This window comes from Vigna angularis, chromosome 8 (assembly GCF_016808095.1).
Source record: "Vigna angularis cultivar LongXiaoDou No.4 chromosome 8, ASM1680809v1, whole genome shotgun sequence".
NCBI lineage: Eukaryota > Viridiplantae > Streptophyta > Magnoliopsida > Fabales > Fabaceae > Vigna > Vigna angularis.
Window position 1 is genome coordinate 31,698,616 of NC_068977.1, and position 18,218 is coordinate 31,716,833.

At 33.9% G+C, this 18,218-nt stretch overlaps 3 protein-coding genes across 4 annotated transcripts; all 3 read left to right on the forward strand.

The window, feature by feature from the left end:
- The first annotated feature begins 4,512 nt into the window (after positions 1 to 4,512).
- LOC108344629 (uncharacterized) lies at positions 4,513 to 8,186 on the forward strand. Of its 2 annotated transcripts, none has more exons than XM_017583066.2 (3): positions 4,513 to 4,790; positions 6,052 to 6,349; positions 7,040 to 8,186. In XM_017583066.2, exons 2-3 carry the CDS (start codon positions 6,058 to 6,060, stop codon positions 8,026 to 8,028), a joined length of 1,281 nt encoding a protein of 426 aa, XP_017438555.1. In that variant the 5' UTR covers positions 4,513 to 4,790; positions 6,052 to 6,057; the 3' UTR covers positions 8,029 to 8,186. The 2 variants fall into 2 exon arrangements, with proteins under 2 accessions (XP_017438555.1, XP_017438554.1); XM_017583065.2 differs by having other exon boundaries at positions 4,514 to 4,756.
- Positions 8,187 to 9,642: 1,456 nt separating this feature from the next.
- On the forward strand, positions 9,643 to 10,624 carry LOC108344632 (miraculin). Its single transcript, XM_017583068.1, has one exon. The coding sequence runs from the start codon at positions 9,685 to 9,687 to the stop codon at positions 10,420 to 10,422; it is 738 nt and encodes a 245-aa protein (XP_017438557.1). The 5' UTR covers positions 9,643 to 9,684; the 3' UTR covers positions 10,423 to 10,624.
- A 1,311-nt stretch (positions 10,625 to 11,935) lies between these two features.
- On the forward strand, positions 11,936 to 13,860 carry LOC108344059 (pentatricopeptide repeat-containing protein At2g20540). The gene is made up of 2 exons (XM_017582527.2): positions 11,936 to 12,186; positions 12,268 to 13,860. The coding sequence occupies exons 1-2, from the start codon at positions 11,937 to 11,939 to the stop codon at positions 13,497 to 13,499; spliced, it is 1,482 nt and encodes a 493-aa protein (XP_017438016.1). The 5' UTR covers position 11,936; the 3' UTR covers positions 13,500 to 13,860.
- The last annotated feature ends 4,358 nt before the right edge of the window (positions 13,861 to 18,218 follow it).

An 18,218-nucleotide genomic window follows, 5' to 3' on the forward strand; every position in this document is an offset into this window, starting at 1 on the left:
GCAATGCAGAGAAACAGTGGAGTTTCAGGGAATCAGATGAGCAGTGGAAAGTCCCTCTTGAAAGGACATAGGTTGATGAGTCAAAAAACATTTAAATCGAGTTGTAAGGATGAAAATTCGATTTCTGAAAGTGCATTTGAGGAATCCCTTTTTCGTGGAAAGGAATCATTGAATCAAAGTCAGATGGCAAATCAGAACTATTGCCTTCAAAATAGTGCAGAGTCTGCAAAGAATATTGATGTACCGAAGCAAAGTAGTACCCAGATGGTATCAAGAGGAGAGTGCTTGAGCAATCATGAAAGAATTCAAAATTCAGAACGAAACATAGCTATAGATAGTGTGAAGCCAATAGATAGGTTAGTTAGCGGTGATGCCTATTTTGGGACTCGAGCTAGTAAGGGTATTCAAGGTTTCAGGGTCCCTTTGAATCAAGACAATAATAGTAAGAAACATTCCATGTTATTAAGTAAAACAAACAGGGAAAGTTCAGCAAGAAAAAATCCAGTGGCATGGTCTAAGACTGATCAGAATCCGAGGGAAATGATTTCTGAATCTTCCTATACTCAGAAGTCAGCTAGATCAAAGACCATTATTACAAGGAGAGAAAAACCACCACCTCATCAGATGGTAATGAAACCAACCCTATTGGATCAGAGATCCAGTGACATTAAGGTAAATTCCCATAAACATAGAGACAGGAGAAAGACTCTTAACACTAGTCATCTTGAACCACGGAATACAAAGGTTCTACAACAACATCTTGAACGGGAGGAATCAAGCTCACGCTCAAGCTCTAAGTTTGACTCTGACTCTTCTAGCTGGAGTTCTCAGCAAGGTAGTGCCAATAGTAGTAGTATTGACTCTGAGGACTATTCCTTGTCAGATGGAACACAGTGTCCCTCATCAGAAAGGATGGTGGATGCTGCATATGAGGGCAGTTCAGAGGAGACTATCAATTCATATCTCGAGATGGATGATGACCCTTCTCCTAGATTAGGAAGTTTCAAATCTTATAGACATCACCATGAAAGATATCATAAGGAAACAACTGGAAGATTAAGGAGGCTGAAAAATAAGTTGGGACTAATCTTTCACCACCACCATCATCACCATCATCATCATGATGATCATGGTAACACTCATTCTAGAGAAGGTCACGGACCTACTACGTGGAATCAATTGCAGAATGTCTTCCACCATAAAGACAAACATGGAGTGTTAACAAAAAATGCTGAGAAGACAAAGGGAGGGCCTGCTGCAAAAGTGTTGTCCGGAAACCAGGTTGGGCAGTTTAATAGACTTGCGGAAGGGGTACTGAGGCACATCCGGCATTCAAAGAAACCAAATCCTCCCAAGCTTGATGTGGTGAAACAGTCAAGGAATAAGTCACATGGACATAATCAGAAGAAGTTGCTTTGGTTGCAAATCCTTAGAAAACAACGAGGAGTGAAGATGAAAAACCAACGCAGAGCTAAAATGGGATTTATGAGCCAAAACTCACTAAAGAATTATTGATTGATGCCTAAGAATTTCTCATCTCACAGCTATTACCTTTCCGCTCGTAGTATTCAAAACTCTTATCAGATTGGCAGAACAGGTATGTCCTATGATTTTCTTCTATTTTGGCTCTGTTGAATGGACCCAATGATGCAGCATTTTGTAAGTGCATTGTTATTCGGATTTTATTAATATGTATTCATAATTATACTGGGTATGCTTGTTATTCTTGGTACTCAAAGCAGGGTCGTTGCATTCTTTGTTTATTTGAAACTTTAGTTTTATAAGTTATAACTTTAGGTTTTGAGTACTTTTAGAACTTCTTTAGATATTAACTTTGCTTTCCACAAAAAATAGATTGAGTATTTGAAGTCACATGCCCACCAGCTTCCGCATGGTTCGTCCTCGAACCACATCGTCCTGGGAGAGGCTAGGCTCTGATACCACTTGTAACGCCTTAATCATGGAGTTCTTATGGGTTAGACTACCGAAAAGCAAATGCATTTTGGTGGTATGAGTAGCCAAATCAATCCCTTTAAGCTATCCTTCAACTGTATAGTCCCATACCTATACAGTCTCTAGATCCCTCTCATTCCGGTGTACGTTCGATTCATCCATGTGTCCTTTCCACTAGAAGCCTGCCAGGAGCCGCTCCTTGTTTGTGCCCCTTGCACTTCGTGCCTTTTGCACCTGTGATCACTCCCCGCCCTCGTCAGTGCCCGGGTGTCACATGCCCACCAGCTTCCGCATGTTTCGTCCTCGAACCACACCGTACTGGGAGAGGCTAGACTCTGATATCACTTTTAACGCCCCGACAACTTACAGGGAATATTGACTGCCCCCACACATCACCACAAGTCTTTCCAATGTGCTTTGTCCTCACTCGCACACTTTCCGGAAAATCTTATGGTACCGAAAAGCAAATGCATTTTGGTGATATGAGTAGTCAAATCAATCCCTTTAAGCTATCCTTCAACTGTATAGTCTCATACCTATACAGTCTCTAGATCCTCTCATTTTGGTGTATGTTCGATTCATTCATGTGTCCCTTTCACTGGAAACCTGCCAGGAGCCGCTCTTTGTTTGTGCCCCTTGCACTTCGTGCCTTTTGCACCGACGATCACTCTCCGCCCTCGCCAGTGCCCGGATGTCACATTTCTCTAAATCATTGTTTAGTATTTTAATATTTCACTAAATATTCCAAAATGTCGTTTAAGGTAGCCATATCAACTTCAACTGTGGTCTAGACCATTCTTTCCAAGTTATTTTAATTGGTGATAGGATCTCTTGCTAATTTGTCTTCTTATGGCCAAAATTATAGAGAACAGTACAACAAAAAGCATGACACCTTTATTTTTCTTTAGGTAATACAATTAGGTTCTAGTTCCCCAAGTTGCAACTGGATTGAATGAACATAAACAATTGTGTAATTCTGGAATTCCGTGTTTGTTAATTCCTTAATGAAATTATTGGGTACCCTAGTTTTTTAAGGTGTCAACTTTGACCTCTTAGTCTTTGAAAAGATTGATATGTGTATGTATCCATATGCTTTTTAATATATAATTTTCCTTTATACTAAATGGCTAATAATCCAAACCTGTTCTTAGAATAATATAACACGTAGTCTGTCTAGATAGATAATAAAAGAGATACACACTTTGGTTTGGAATGGGAATGAACAGAGAAAAGTACTCAGGATTATTAACTCCAATAATTTACTCATCATCTGTGACATTAAGTTGTAATTCTATTTCAAACAGCAAAAGGTAAGTGATTAATTTTGAGGACTATCTGTATAATCTGTTACATGTAGACTGAGTTTCATTAATTGTCCAGACACTAAAAGCAGAATACAAAGGGTAACATGAGATAGATTAGGTTATTGGTTATATGTTTAGTCATATCATTGTTATCATTAAATTAATTAAGAGAAATATTAATATAGTAATTTCACATTGTGTTCTACAATATTTTTCGAGTTGAAACCTTAGTTATATGAATTTTAGTATCAAAGAAATTATGTTAAAAAATAATAATTTAGGCTAAATATATTTAGGATATTCGTGTTAGTTATTATTGCTTCTTATGATACATAAATTTTAACAAAAATTTTCTTTGATAACTGAAAAAATATGACCAATTATATAAATAAAAAAGTCTTCTAAACCCAATACTCAATTTAGCACTTATGTGCACCAACAAAATATAGTGTATTATGTCTTAATTAATTATTATGGTTAACTTACCTGCTTTCAAATAAAAATGGAAATATAAATTAAAACAGTAATTCATGTTTAATTTCTTTGACCAGTAATTGATATTAGAAATATTATTAGTGTTATTTTTAACAAATATTAATATTTTATATTTTATCACAATAAATGATATTGACATACAGATAAATATTATAGAAAAAAAGGAAATTTTGATTTTAAACTAAAAAAATAAATTCATAAAATTTTTCCTTAAACAAAATTGAAACTACATACAATTGTAAAAAAAATAATTCAAAATTAACACACAAATCATTATATTTAAAATATTCATAAATATGAATTATATGACTATTATTCAAAAAATAAATATAAACAAAAAATATATAATTATACTCCGACATAAAAGTTATATTTTATATAAATTATCAATAACATAATAATTAGCGTAAATTATATGACCCCTTCTAATATTTACATATTCAAAGCATACAATAAGTACCAATGTTATGAAACCAATATTCAAATTGAAAATAATGGTTATGCAAAATTTTACTAAATAAAGACTATAAAAAAAGTTAGAGTTAAAATATAATGCTGTTGAAAAAAAATTCATATATATCATTATAAATAAAATGTATTAAATCACCATTTTTTTATTATTGTGAACATGTTACCTTTTATCACATCATTTAAAAAAGCTGTTTTTCTTACACAGAAGCAAAACAACTAGTTATGTTCCCATATTTCTATTATTTTAATCAAATTTACCATAAAAAAACAAAAATAGGATGTTGAATGAAATATTCCAAAAACATTCTTTATCCCGTCCCTCCTCAAATTTTCCGGCCCATGGGCTCAGCCAGAACCGGTGACGGTGTAGCCCAGGCCCAGCCCAAGCCCGAAACCTACGCTCCTGAGTTTCTGTTTTTCGTCCCTTGCATCACTTCGATACAGTTTCTGTCTCTTTCAGCTGCTACGGTCTCTGAACCTCCGTTGACGCTTGTAAAAACCTTCAGCAGGCTTCGTCTCACAGAACAACCCAAGTAACACTATAAACCCTTTTCATCAATTCTTGTGGTAACTATGCCTAGTTGTTTTTCAATTTTTTACCTTTTGTTTTTGCGCTACAATGTCGAATTTCCTTTTAATTTCAATTTTCGGAGACAAAATTGATGCCAGACTCGCTCATCTTTGTTATGGGCTTCATGTTTTATGGTTGAATTTCAATTGTTAGAGGGTGTAATAGAGAACTAGTGATTCTTTTCTTTGTGGTTGAGATCTGTGACAGTTGAATTAGATAAGTTTGAAAAAAACGACTGAATTTTGGTATTGTTGGAATTTGAGGGTGGAGAATTTGGGTTTAAGTTAAAGAAATTCAGAAGAAAAAAAGTAGGAAAAAAATTGAAAAAGGGTTATAGTTTGAATTGTAGTAGTGAAAAAAGAGATTGACTGTTATTTAAAGAATATTATTGACATATTATAGTTACTTTGGATAACAAACCAAGTTCACATAAAACCATCTTTGTATTATAGCATATCCTTAAGGTCTAACTACAGGCAACTGATGAACTTTGAGCGTGTAAAAGGGACGGGACCAGCCAAGGTTCCAATATCAACTGGATAAATGAACTCAACTATAGATGTCCACTAAAGATTGTATCTGAAGGAGCATATATTTGGGAAACCTAAAATAGATTAGAGACATATAGTTTAACTCTGGTCTAGACTAATGGTGCATTTGATGCTACAGTAGCATGCAAATTGTTGTTTGCTAATGTGTGTAACTATGGGAAACATGTTTGATGGTTGGTTTATGGTCTGATTTTTCTTGCAGAAGGTATTTTTTATTTTCTTGTTCTTTTTACCAGCTGAACTTTTGCTTGCAAGACTTGGACTTTCTTTGAAGAATTCATCACATTCTGTTATGGTGGTATCTTATTTAGGATAATTGAACTGTTAGTCATATCTTGCCACTTCTTTGGTGTTGAATTGCATATCTGACTCACTTGTAACTTTATGATTTTATTAACTTGTGGAATTCAATGGCATATGGAGGAAGGAAATTTTAATTCAGCTAATACCTTATTGCTTATTTTCAAAAAGAAAAATCCACAAAACTTTAATAGAATGGTTTGGCTGTACTAAAATACTGAGCAGGTGAGTTTGTTTTACTTTTAATGCAATGGTTGCCGTGTTGAAGACTTGTTTGTTGTTATTGATGTATATTAGATGCCAACATTCAAGTTTTTGTGTACCCATTTGTATGTGTCTGAGCAATGTTATTTGCATTTGAAATTATGAATTACTTTGCTAAGTTTAGTTCATATTTATTGAACAGGAGAAAATGACACATGAAAATGCAATAGGCATTGAGATAGATTATGAATATGATGATTGCAATAATTCCAAGCGCCCAAAAATGACTTCTAAAGTATGGGAAGAAATGCAGCGAATTCAAACCACCGAAGGCAGTAAAGTTCTGTGCAGACACTGTGGAAAACTGTTGCAAGATAACTGTGGGACTTCTCATTTAAAGCGTCATTTAGTGATCTGCCCTAAGCGTCCTAAACGTCTGGATGCTATTACTCGAGATTCAATGGCATCAGGGTGTTTTAGAGGCCCCAGTAGTGCTAGAGGTAAGCATTATCTTTACTCCCCCAAATGGATGTTATCTCCAACTCCAATTTTCTTTACTCATGTAGTTGATCAATTTCTTCCATAATATTCTGTGTTAGATGGACCCAAACAAAAATCTGATCAATTAACAGTTGAAAATATTTTAAAAATAAGGTAGGATATGGCATCTAAATGGTTATAAGTTTCAAGCTTTTATTGTGACCATAGTTGATCATCTGCACATGAGTTTGTTAAGCTTTTGTTTGCCTTAAGTCACTGATAATGATGAACCGATGCAACATGTGGTAGCTATAATAGAGTACGAAATTGATTTAGACAACATTTACTATTTGCTTCAATGCTAGATTTGCTATATCTATACAGCAGCTTAAGAAACATGATTTCCTGTCCTGTGTTTTTTGTTACATTTTGCATTTCTTCTAATTGAAATGTGGCCATGCGAGATTCTACCGTTTGTTCGTAAAGAACACATCTGGGTTACCTCTCATTATCACTGCTATATATACTTTTATTTTGTAGAATCTGGATTAACCACAGTGCTTCTGGTTGATTACCTGTCCTGTGTTTTTTATTACATTTTGCATTTCATCCAATTGAATTGTGGCCATGCGAGATTTTACAGTTTGTTCGTGAAAAACACATCTGGGTTACCTCTCATTATCACTGCTATATATATTTTTATTTTGTAGAATCTGGATTAAACACAGTGCTTATGGTTCGTCCATTGAAGATCGAGCCTGAATCTCAAGTCCCATGCTTTTTTCCGACTTCAAATAATCGAGTTCCAACTATTGCATCCACTGAAAATGTTTCCAATTCCATTCAAGAATTACATGCAAAAACTAGTTCCCCTCTTATGCTGTCTACCATTGAATCTCCCAAGAATCAGGGGGAACTCACTCTGGATGACGTAGAAATGAAAGCATTTTATGCTTCTCTTGATGCAGAGACCTCGATTATGTCTCCTTCTCAAGATACCACAGTCGTTACTGAATTATCCAACTCCACACCCTCTGAAGAGACCAAGAAGGCATTGAAAACTCTGCAAGACCTTCTTTCCAAAGACTTCACTGATCTATTGCATACTGGACAATCTGGTACCATCAAATCCTCCATAGAACATCTTGCCAAGTTATCTGCAGACGATGGAATCTCTGCAGAAATGAGGTTGTTGATATTAGAAGTTTCTAGAGAATTCACTCGCTGGAGTTGTGACTACAATGATGCTAATAGGAAAATAGAATCCGCCAACGCCAACATCATGAAAGCAGATAAACTTGAAGAAAATCTTGAAGCTAACAAGAAGGAGTTCAAGGAGGTTTCGTCCTTAGAGAATGAATTAAGCAACCAGTTATCCTGTTTGGAGAAAAGGAAGAAAGAGCTAGAGGAGCAAATAAATGCAATTAAAGCTAACATTTCTGTTTTTCAATCAGCTAAGGTAACAAGTACAAAGAGAAAAAGGGAAGCTTTTGAAGAAGCAAAGATTCTTAAAGCTCAAAGAGATGAGTTGAAGGAACAAGTGCCTCACTTGAAAAATGAGTTGGAAGTGGCCAAGAAGAACCAAGCACATATTCGAGCTGAATGGTCAAAGCTTGGAGAAAAATTTAACAAAAGCTTGAATGGGATGAATCATGAGGAGAAATTGGATGGTAAATCCATGCAGGAAAATTCCATTTAAAAAACCGAGTTTCGATGTCAATACCTTCATACCAACTCCATGATGAGCTAAAACTTAGCTCTGATATTCGTTATACATCTGGTGAAAAATGAAACATTTCTATCATTGATTTCAATTTCATGATCTTATCTATAACAAAGCACATTATTTTGTTGGACGAAGTATTTGTCCTAGGCCTTCTATTTCAAGATATATTATTTAATTGAGCATGTGAAGTATATAATTATTGATTATAATCTGGTTTTAGTTTAACTTAAAATGTGAAAACATTGTAACACAAGTGTGTAACTAATTTTTTGTTAAATTGAACTTTTTGATTTGCGTGTGATCGTATTGTTTGATTAGTATTAGTAGACAAGAAATTTATCCGAGCAACATAATTATGTGTGTTATTTGCAAATTTAACTATTCTCTATAATTACAAAAATTTTATATTTTGATTTGTCTTTAAAAATTATATTTTTATGTACCATTTTTAATATTTTTATACATTCAACTTATTTTTAAAATTTTTACCGAATAAAATCAGGAATTAAAAAGAATTAAAATCACATATAAAACTAAAATGAATGAATTTTAGTTTATATAGTTAAAATTCATTTTAGTTTAACTAAATGATTACTTATAAGCTTTTAAAGAATTGAAACATATTAATAATGAGACTTGAATTAAAGAAATATAAGAAATTTGACCTCATTTTCGTACAAAATCTTACTGAATCAATTTATGTCTTATTATACGTCTTATTATGATAATGAGACATAAAGAATTTTTTGTTTCTACCAATATAAGCTATAGATTTACATAAGTGGTGAAAGTTAATTAACTTGCAGCGGGGGCATGTGATTGCAACAATTTGCAGAACTACATCGTGAAGAAAAGACAAAAAATTAATGAAATTGCAGCACAGTTGGTGAAAGCAGGAGCAAGATTGGTGATTGTCAATTGAAGAATAGAGAGTGTTTATTGTGGTACAGTGAAAAGGATGTACTGTTGTATGGCAAGAACAAGAAAAAGAAAAACACTTTCCTTTCCTTGTATTTTCGGTTGATATGGGTTGGGTGACTAATATAGAAATGTGTCTTTTGTCATTTTGCTGCATCTTTTTGTAATGCAAGAAACAATTGTATTCATGGTGTTTTTCTTTCTCTTTGTGCACCAACCTACAACTTACTTCACAAGTAAAAACCAAAAAGGAAAAAAAAAGTCTTAAAAAAAATACCATTGAAAAAAACAATTTTGCAGACAAATTTGAGAAATGGAAATGAGAGAAAAAAGTAACTCTTGAATGGAATGGCTTATGAAATTACATAATGCAAATGTAGTTATGTTCTTAATCAAAAGAATACTTGTGACTAATTAACATCTGAAAAAGAACATTTTGAGGAACTTGTTTGATTAGTCACTCGTGGTTCTTTTCTGTTTATTATATTCTCAAAATCAAAGTTAGAACAGCTCGTGTCCCTCGAGCCAAATATAATACTAATAAATGAGAACAGAAGAACGAAGTATACTACTTGATCTCAAAACCAAATCACCTTTAGTTTCATAGTTATCCACAAGCAATTTTCTACTAAACTCTTAACTTTCACATGTCCCCATCATAATAATTTATTCAATCTCTATATACCTCGTGCTGCATAACCCAAATTTTCTATGCTACAGAACCTCCATCGAATCATTTTAGTATTTAATGATGCATTACGAGAATGTAACACACAAAGAAAAAGACACACAGACACATTGGTTTCTTGGTTTCAATCTGAGGAAATGAAGGTTGCCATGTTTCTTCACTTGCTCCTTCTCTTGGCCTTGAACACACAGCCACTTCTGGCTGCTGTGCCTGAGCCAGTGGTGGATAAGCAAGGGAACCCTTTGGTGCCAGGAATAGGGTACTATGTATGGCCACTTTGGGCCGATGAAGGAGGTCTCACACTAGGGCAAACAAGGAACAAGACATGCCCTCTTGATGTTATCCGTGATCCTTCTTTCATTGGGTCACCGGTGGCATTCTATGCAGAAGGGCTTGGCCACATTCCAACTCTCACCGATCTCACCATTGATTTCCCTGTGTTCACAGTCTGCAACCAGCCTACAGTGTGGAGGCTCAGCAAGCAAGGAGCAGGGTTCTGGTTTGTGAGCACAAGAGGGAACCCTGAGGACATCACAAGCAAGTTCAAGATTGAGAGGCTCGAAGGGGACCATGCCTATGAGATCTACAGCTTCAAGTTCTGCCCCAGTGTGCCTGGTACACTCTGTGCTCCTGTCGGAACCTTTGAAGATGTCGATGGAACCAAAGTCATGGCTGTCGGGGATAACATTGAACCCTACTATGTCAGGTTCCAGAAGGTTTTCATGAATGCCCAAGAGAACAAACCCTCCAGTATTGTGTAGTTTGTGAGGTGTGTAGTTATAGGAGTTGTCACTTTGAATAATGAATAAGCCAGAAGAAGAAGACTGCAGAGAACTGGATTTTTTGTGTCGGCGGAAAGAATGATGGCACTGATCAGAAACAGTACTTGTTTCTGTTTTATGATTTACCACCAATATGCATTTCTTTCTTTCCAAATTAAGTGAAATTTAGTTTCTTTGCTCATATAGACTCTTTCATGTGCTTTATAATTTCTCTATGCAATATACTTAAATTTTTATTTTAAATCCATTTAAATCATACTATTTTTCTCTTAATTCAAACAATTTTATAATAATATTTGTTTGTATTTAAATCTCCTCAAATCTATTCACAAATTTTTAATCTACTCAAATCTATATACAAACCTAAATTTATTTTCTATGTTCACATACGTTTTTTGACCTATGTCTCCTCTCATAATCACAATTTAAAATATTGTAATACAGATAATTTCTAAGAGTTTAAATAAATATTAAAATATATTTTTAAATTAATACTTCACACTTTCTAGCTAATTATTAAGAAAATTACGCCAAAACTTACATCCTTTAAAAATATCAAAATGTACTTGAGATGAATAAAGTTTTCTTTTAATTATGATTTAAAAATTATTTTACAATTTGTGTATGCATACCAACTTAATTAATTATCTGATGTGATTTTTTTAGTACATTAGTCTTTTGTTAACCATTTTAAAAATAAATTTACTATATTCTTTTGATATTTTCTGAATACTCAGATGTGTTGTTGATAATTTACATTTGTAAGTGTGCTTTTAGTCTTTAGTTTTATTCTGATTGGTCATAAAAAAGATTAACACTACAGCTCTTTTAATATTTTCTGAGTATTATTATAGATATTGACATTATGTTGGAGAATCTTTTAATATAAAATAGAATGATGTGTTGTAAGTCAAGGAAAAATGATAATTTTTCCTACTTTCTTATTACTAAACACACACATGTACCACCATTATCACCATGAACAATTTAAATTAAAGTCAGGTAAATAATATCCCAATGAAAATCAATTTAAAACAGTGAATATGAATAAAAGTTACATAAATTTGAAAAAGAAAATATCTTTTTTATAAATTTTAATTATCTATTTTTAAATAATTAAGTTATTCTTATAACTTTCTAAATTCAATATCTCCTATAGTTTTCTTTCCACGCAACATAAAAATTACCTATCTTATTACTGAATACGTTTTAATCAAACATTATTTACAAATTTATAAAAAGGTTAAAAACTAACTCAAAATACATTTGAAACTGTCTTGTATACATGTAATTTTAATGATACAAGTTTTTTACCTTTTGAACTAATAAAAAAAATCCAAAATCATGTCTCGTAATAAAAAAAAGATTAACATTTCTAAAAGATTAAATTGATTCATATTTAAGAAATAAAAGAGAAAAAATATTTTTGGGAAAATAAAAAATGAAAATGATTTTTATGTTTAACGATATGAACTATAAAGCAATTTGATTTGATGAAGTACCTATCCTTGAAGAGAACACTGAACAGTTGTGTAAGCCTCGATCAGCTAAAGAGAATCCATGCACTGTGTGTGACACTGGGATTCTTACACACACAAAATCTCCAACAATCTTTGTCATGCAAGTTGCTTCAAAGTTATAAGAATGTCGGAAAAACAGAACAAGCGCAGAGGGTCTTCGATCAGATTAATGATCCTGATATAGTATCATGGACATGCCTCCTCAATCTCTACCTTCATTCTGGTCTTCCTTCCAAGTCCCTCTCTGCGTTTTCTCACTGCTTGCATCTGGGTCTAAGACCTGATAGCTTCCTTATGGTTGCAGCTTTATCATCTTGTGGGCAGTGCAAGGATTTGGTTAGAGGGAGGGTTGTTCATGGAATGCTGTTGAGGAATGGTTTTGATGAAAACCCTGTTGTGGGGAATTCTCTGATTGACATGTATTGTAGAAATGGGGTGATGGGGATGGCTGCGTTGGTTTTTGAGAATATGGGATCCAAGGATGTGTTTTCTTGGACTAGTTTGTTGAATGGGTACATGTTGTGTAACAATGTGAGTTGTGCTCGTGAACTGTTTGATGCAATGCCTGAAAGAAATTTGGTTTCATGGACGGCTATGATTACTGGGTGTGTCAGAGCAGGAGCTCCAGTTCAGGCTTTGGAGATGTTTAAGCAGATGGAAGGTGATGATGGGGGAGCTCTTCATTGTGCGGATTTGATGGTGGCGGTGCTCTCCGCGTGTGCGGATGTTGGGGCTCTTGATTTTGGTCAGTGTATGCATGGTTGTGTTAAGAAAAGGAGGCTGGAGCAGGATGTTGCGGTGAGCAATGCTCTGATGGATATGTATTCCAAAAGTGGAAGGCTTGACTTGGCTGTAAGGATATTTGATGAAATCTTGAAGAAGGATGTGTTTTCGTGGACTACAATGATATCAGGTTATGCTTATCATGGGGACGGGCATCTTGCGTTGGAGGCTTTTTGTCGCATGTTAGAATCAGGTGTTAACCCAAACGAGGTAACCCTGTTGTCAGTTTTGACTGCTTGTAGCCATGCTGGGCTTGTCGTGGAGGGAAAAGCGTTGTTCAATAGAATGATTCAGTGCCGTTACATGAAGCCAAATATTGAACATTATGGATGCCTGGTGGATCTTCTTGGCCGAGCAGGATTGCTGGAAGAGGCAAAAGAAGTGATTGGGATGATGCCATTTAGCCCTGATGCTGCTATGTGGAGATCATTACTGACTGCTTGCTTAGTCCATGAGAATTTGAAATTGGCTCAAATAGCAGGAAAGAAGTTAATTGAACTTGAACCAAATGATGATGGTGTTTATATGCTTCTGTGGAATATGTATTGTGTTGCTGATATGTGGAAAGAAGCCTCGGAGATAAGGAAGTTTATGAGGGAAAGGAGGGTCAGAAAAAATCCTGGTCGTAGTATGGTTGATGTGAACGGTGTTGTTAAAGAATTCTTTGCCAAAGACTCTTCACTCCATGGTAGTGCAGAGCTTTGCCACTTGCTAAAAGGAATGAAGGAGCACTCAGAAACATATAATTTTTAACACTTGTGGTGCTCATAAACATATAATTTTTAACAACACTTGTGGTGTGGAGGCCTTTGCTATTGAAGCAAATGACAGAAAAGGAAACCAAGGAACTACAAATTCTGCAGTCATTTCATTCTTTTGATCCAGGAGAGATTCGGAGATTTCAGTCAGCCAAAAGTCTGAACGATTTATCTTTGTGATGAATAAAGAGACATGTTTCCAATCTAGTATATTAATAATGTTTATGTATTTACTTGTAAGAAAAATCTTGAAGTGTATATTTTCCTTGTATCTGATCTGATCATGCATACTTGATTATTTATACCGTCATATCTCATTCCATGTACAATATATAGCAGGTGGAATTTCTGTTTTACCTTTCTGATGGTTTGTGATTACTGTTGTATTAAAAAGATAACTAGTTGCTACCCTTTTTTGGTTACGCACTAGTCACGACTTGATTATTCCTTTTCAACTATGTCTTGCTTTATGCTTCATAAATCTGTAATTGGTTTACCAATTTTGAAGATTCATTGGGTTATACCCTGTATTTTGATGGTTTGGAGTCAATCTGTGTTGATCTCTTTTTCTTTTCTTAAAAATATTTAGATATCAGAACTCGAAACGAGCAATACAATACTCAGCATTATATAGTAACTCTACTAATATATGGATCTTGATACAATCCACCAGACTTGAAGACAATAAGTATGACCATTAGCCTGTTAGTCATTATGATGGCATTTAGGCACGTCACTTATGATTAATGAAATTCACCTTTTTAAAATGAATCAATAGATGAAACAATTATGTGTGTAACAAATCATTACTACAAGAAACTTAAGAATACAAACTTATATAGAGGGCTTAGATTTATGTGAATTCGTATATGAAGATCCTTTGCCCGAAGATAAAAAATGTATAAGAAAAAAATCCATAAATTTAATGTCTTAATATTTTCAGTTAAAAATGATGTCAATCCATTCCTTATATGGATTGGACTCAAGTCACATTTATGAAAATTTTTCCTAATAAATATTTTTATAAATAGATTTATAAGTGATATCAGAGTCCTAGGTTCATCTTACTTACTAACTTAAATAATTATAACAACAACAATATAACATAACAACACTATAACCATACTAATAGAATAAAGGTCATCACACACCTGAGGAGAAATATACTATATGAAAAGAGACTCACTTTTAAAGGAAGATGATTGAGAATAATCTAAGTGACTTTAAGTCACACGTTAAATAACAAAATTAAATATAATATAAAAAAAATCCATAAACTCAATTATAAGTAAAAGTGATGTTAATATCTTATATAAATTGTGTTCAATTACATTTATATATTCTCTCTTTAATAATATCTCCTAAAAATAACTCATTAGTAAGAAATTCTTAAACAAAATGGCGGAGAATTTTGGATATCTTGTGTTCTAATAATAAAATCTGGGTGTATCCAAGGGCTTCCTCAAGTGAGAGTGTAGGACCATTGAACTCATATATTCCTGCATACATTTTGTCAGAAGGAAATAACATATAATCCCCCTCTCAACTTTACTAAATGGAAATTCATTTGCACCAACGAAGGTTTTTTTATATTTGAATTCTAATTTGACAATTAGATTGAAAGTAAATCCAATTGGTACATTACCATTTTTAGGGATGTAGATCAAAGGGTTGTTATACTTTGTTCTACTATAGAGCACAATTCCTGAATTCCTTTTGGATAAACAAAAAGGTAATCCTTTTATTCATCGAGCACAGTAACTTTTTTAAATGAAACATTGATATATAGTTGATAATATCTCGTTTAAAAATTTCAAAAAATAGCTTTGGACAATAGCTGTGCAGTTTTAGTATTACTTCAAATAAGAACCACCAACATGAATAATATATAAGAATAAACACTTACAAGTTTATTATTTTAGAATTTTAAGCTAGATGTGATGCTTTAATTTCTTGTATAATTTACTCCTATCTGATTGCTGTAGATGACCGATTTTCAATGTGCTCAAACGTGATCAAATATTTTTGTTAAAATATTATAGGTATCTTCGGTTTGTAGTTACTATATTATTTAAAGTTGTTGACCGAGTGTGCTGCTCCATAGTTTTTAATTACCACTATATACCTATCAACTATATATATATATATATATATAAGAAAACAATATCTTGATAATTATAAAAAATATTCAACCTAATATAATGGCACTTGTCCAATTTTTTTCGTTTTTTAGTTATTTGTCATACGTGAAATACATTTTTGATTCACTCTATCTTATTGACACCTATTTCAAACAATGATTTTTTTAATTATTTGCATTTTTTACACAATTTATAATGTTACTCTTCCCTTAATCTTCTTGTCTTGCATTTCAATGTTATTTTTGTAATTTTGCATTGTCGTTTCTTCCTCGTTTGCTTGACGGACATACAAAGAATGGATTGATAGATGTATGTCACTTAAATTTCTCACTTCTCTTCTACTTCATCAAAGATGACTATTTGTTTGAACCTTAGTTAGTTCTTTTCAACCTACATTATTTTCTCAGTCCTTCATTTTCTTATTCAATTACCATCACTTTGAAGTTTAGGTGTTGTTGAACCTATATTACTTAGTTCTAAATTCTTCCTTTTCTTATTTTTCCTCTTCTTCAAAGTTTGTTCTTCTACTTTTTTGGATTAGTATAAATTTGAAGGTTATGTCTTCTTCAATCACATTTCTTTTCGTCTCATGGTTATGAAAGAAGTTGTTTTGGATTGTTATTATCTTGTCCTTCTTAACTTCGTTTTTTAGTTTTCATAGCATGGGTTTTTAATTTTCGTTTGGACGAGATGGTGGGATTGGACAGGTTGACTGGTTGGATTTCAAAATCTATGAACATAGTTTTTGCCCTTTGATTGTGGCCATGTTTATGAAATTGAAATTCAAGGAACTGTAAAGCTTCTTTATGACTTGAAATCTTCAACTGTAAGTGCTTTTTACTTTTTGATTGGGAATGATTGCATGAGTGGAATGTAAATATTAGTCGTTTATGTTTTGGTGTTTGATTGAGCATGTGTTTTAGCTATATTTGTATTTTTTTTGTTTCAATTCATTTTGTGGATTATTTTATGGTATTGGAGGTTTTTATTTTGGTGCCCGACATTGACATTCTGGTGTGCTGGTGACTAATTTAGAAGTGTGAAATGCATTTATTTCTTTTAGCTCATGCCTTGATGGTTTCCTTTGTATTTGGCTTATGTTAGATTGAAATGTTATTACAATAGTGAGGTATTTTGTTATAGATGAATGTTGGTTTATTGATAGAGACATTTAGTTTAGATTTGTTTCATCCCTTACCCATTAGTGTCCTTAATGAACTTATTTATTTCTTATCCTTTGGCTAGATTTAAAGCATGTTTGCATGTTTTAAACTAGCATATCTCTCTATATAGTAATCATTCGTAATTTATCTGTGTTTTATTGTTAGTAGTTCATCAATATTTACCATAGTATGGCTCTTCATGCAGTTCTTGGTTATCAACCCCATTCAATTTTGTCGATTGGAGTTATTGCATTAGTTAACAACATGTTTTATATTTTCATCAAATGTTTATTCTTTTAGATATAATATTATAAGTGATGTGAAGTTACATTCTTTTGATTCATTTCATATATGTGATAGATTTAATTTACGATCACTAACCTGAAATGTGACAAGTTGACTTCCCAACAACACTATTAAGATGAAAATGAATTGTGATGGTTGTGAATTCTGAATTATATTTCCAACATGTTACGTTGACATCTTTCTTATATATACTATCTTAATTCTTCTTTCTTCTTTGTGATGGAAGAATGATCATTTCTTGCTTCCTAAATTTGCAGAGTTAAACTTTATTATAATATTTTAAAGGTTTAATACCTCTTTTGGTCCCTCGAAAGGGGGCAAATGTTCAATTGGGTCCTACCTTTTTTTAGAAGTTCAATGTGGTCTCAAATTTTGTAAAAAGTGTGCAATCAAGTCCTTTTTGGAAACATCGTTGATTTTTTAACGGAGTAGCTGACAGGGTGGACTGAAGTTAGCTACGTGGCTGTGAGAGGGTAATACATGGCTGTGTGAGGGTGATACGTGGCTGTGTGAGGGTGATTCGTGGCTGTGTGAGGGTGATAAGTGGCATTCATCTTGTTCTTGTCACCCAAAATGATCACGGCATTCAGGAATCATGTTATTTAGAAGGAATAGAATCTACTAGCCGAATTCCATACGCAAACATACAGAGATGAATCTATTGTTAGCAAACATAATATACTTGAATTTTTTTTTGCTTGAGTTCCCCTCATTCCAAGACCAAAGATCGCCGCTGAAGGAATAAACCAGAAGCTCCGTCCTTCGCCGCCGACGAACCAGGTCGAAGAAGTCGAACCATACCGCGAGGCCAGCCCTCCACCTGCAGAAAAGCAGAACCAAAAACAAAAACCAAAACCCAGAGATCCAGCGGCCAACCTCGGCGAAGTTTCGTTGATCTCCGCAAACCTGTTGCTCGAGACCCACCGCGCGAACCACCATCGAAACCCCAAGGGTCGCGCCTCTGCCGCTGTGTCGCTCACAAGCTCCGCCGCCGCAGACCACCCCAAAGCTGTCGCGAGTTGTCCCAACGTGAGAGAAAGGAAGCTGCCATATGGTTGCAGAGCAACGCCGAAGGAGAAGAAGAGAAGGGAAAACTGTATCTTT

Bases quoted from the DNA above. Each gene is read 5' to 3' on its own strand.
- LOC108344629 (XM_017583066.2), top strand. From the start codon at position 6,058: ATGACACATGAAAATGCAATAGGCATTGAGATAGATTATGAATATGAT. The intron at 6,350-7,039 runs GTAAGCATTATC...TTTATTTTGTAG, and splicing joins AGGCCCCAGTAGTGCTAGAG to AATCTGGATTAAACACAGTG.
- LOC108344632 (XM_017583068.1), top strand. From the start codon at position 9,685: ATGCTACAGAACCTCCATCGAATCATTTTAGTATTTAATGATGCATTA.
- LOC108344059 (XM_017582527.2), top strand. From the start codon at position 11,937: ATGAAGTACCTATCCTTGAAGAGAACACTGAACAGTTGTGTAAGCCTC. The intron at 12,187-12,267 runs GTCTTCCTTCCA...TTATGGTTGCAG, and splicing joins CAATCTCTACCTTCATTCTG to CTTTATCATCTTGTGGGCAG.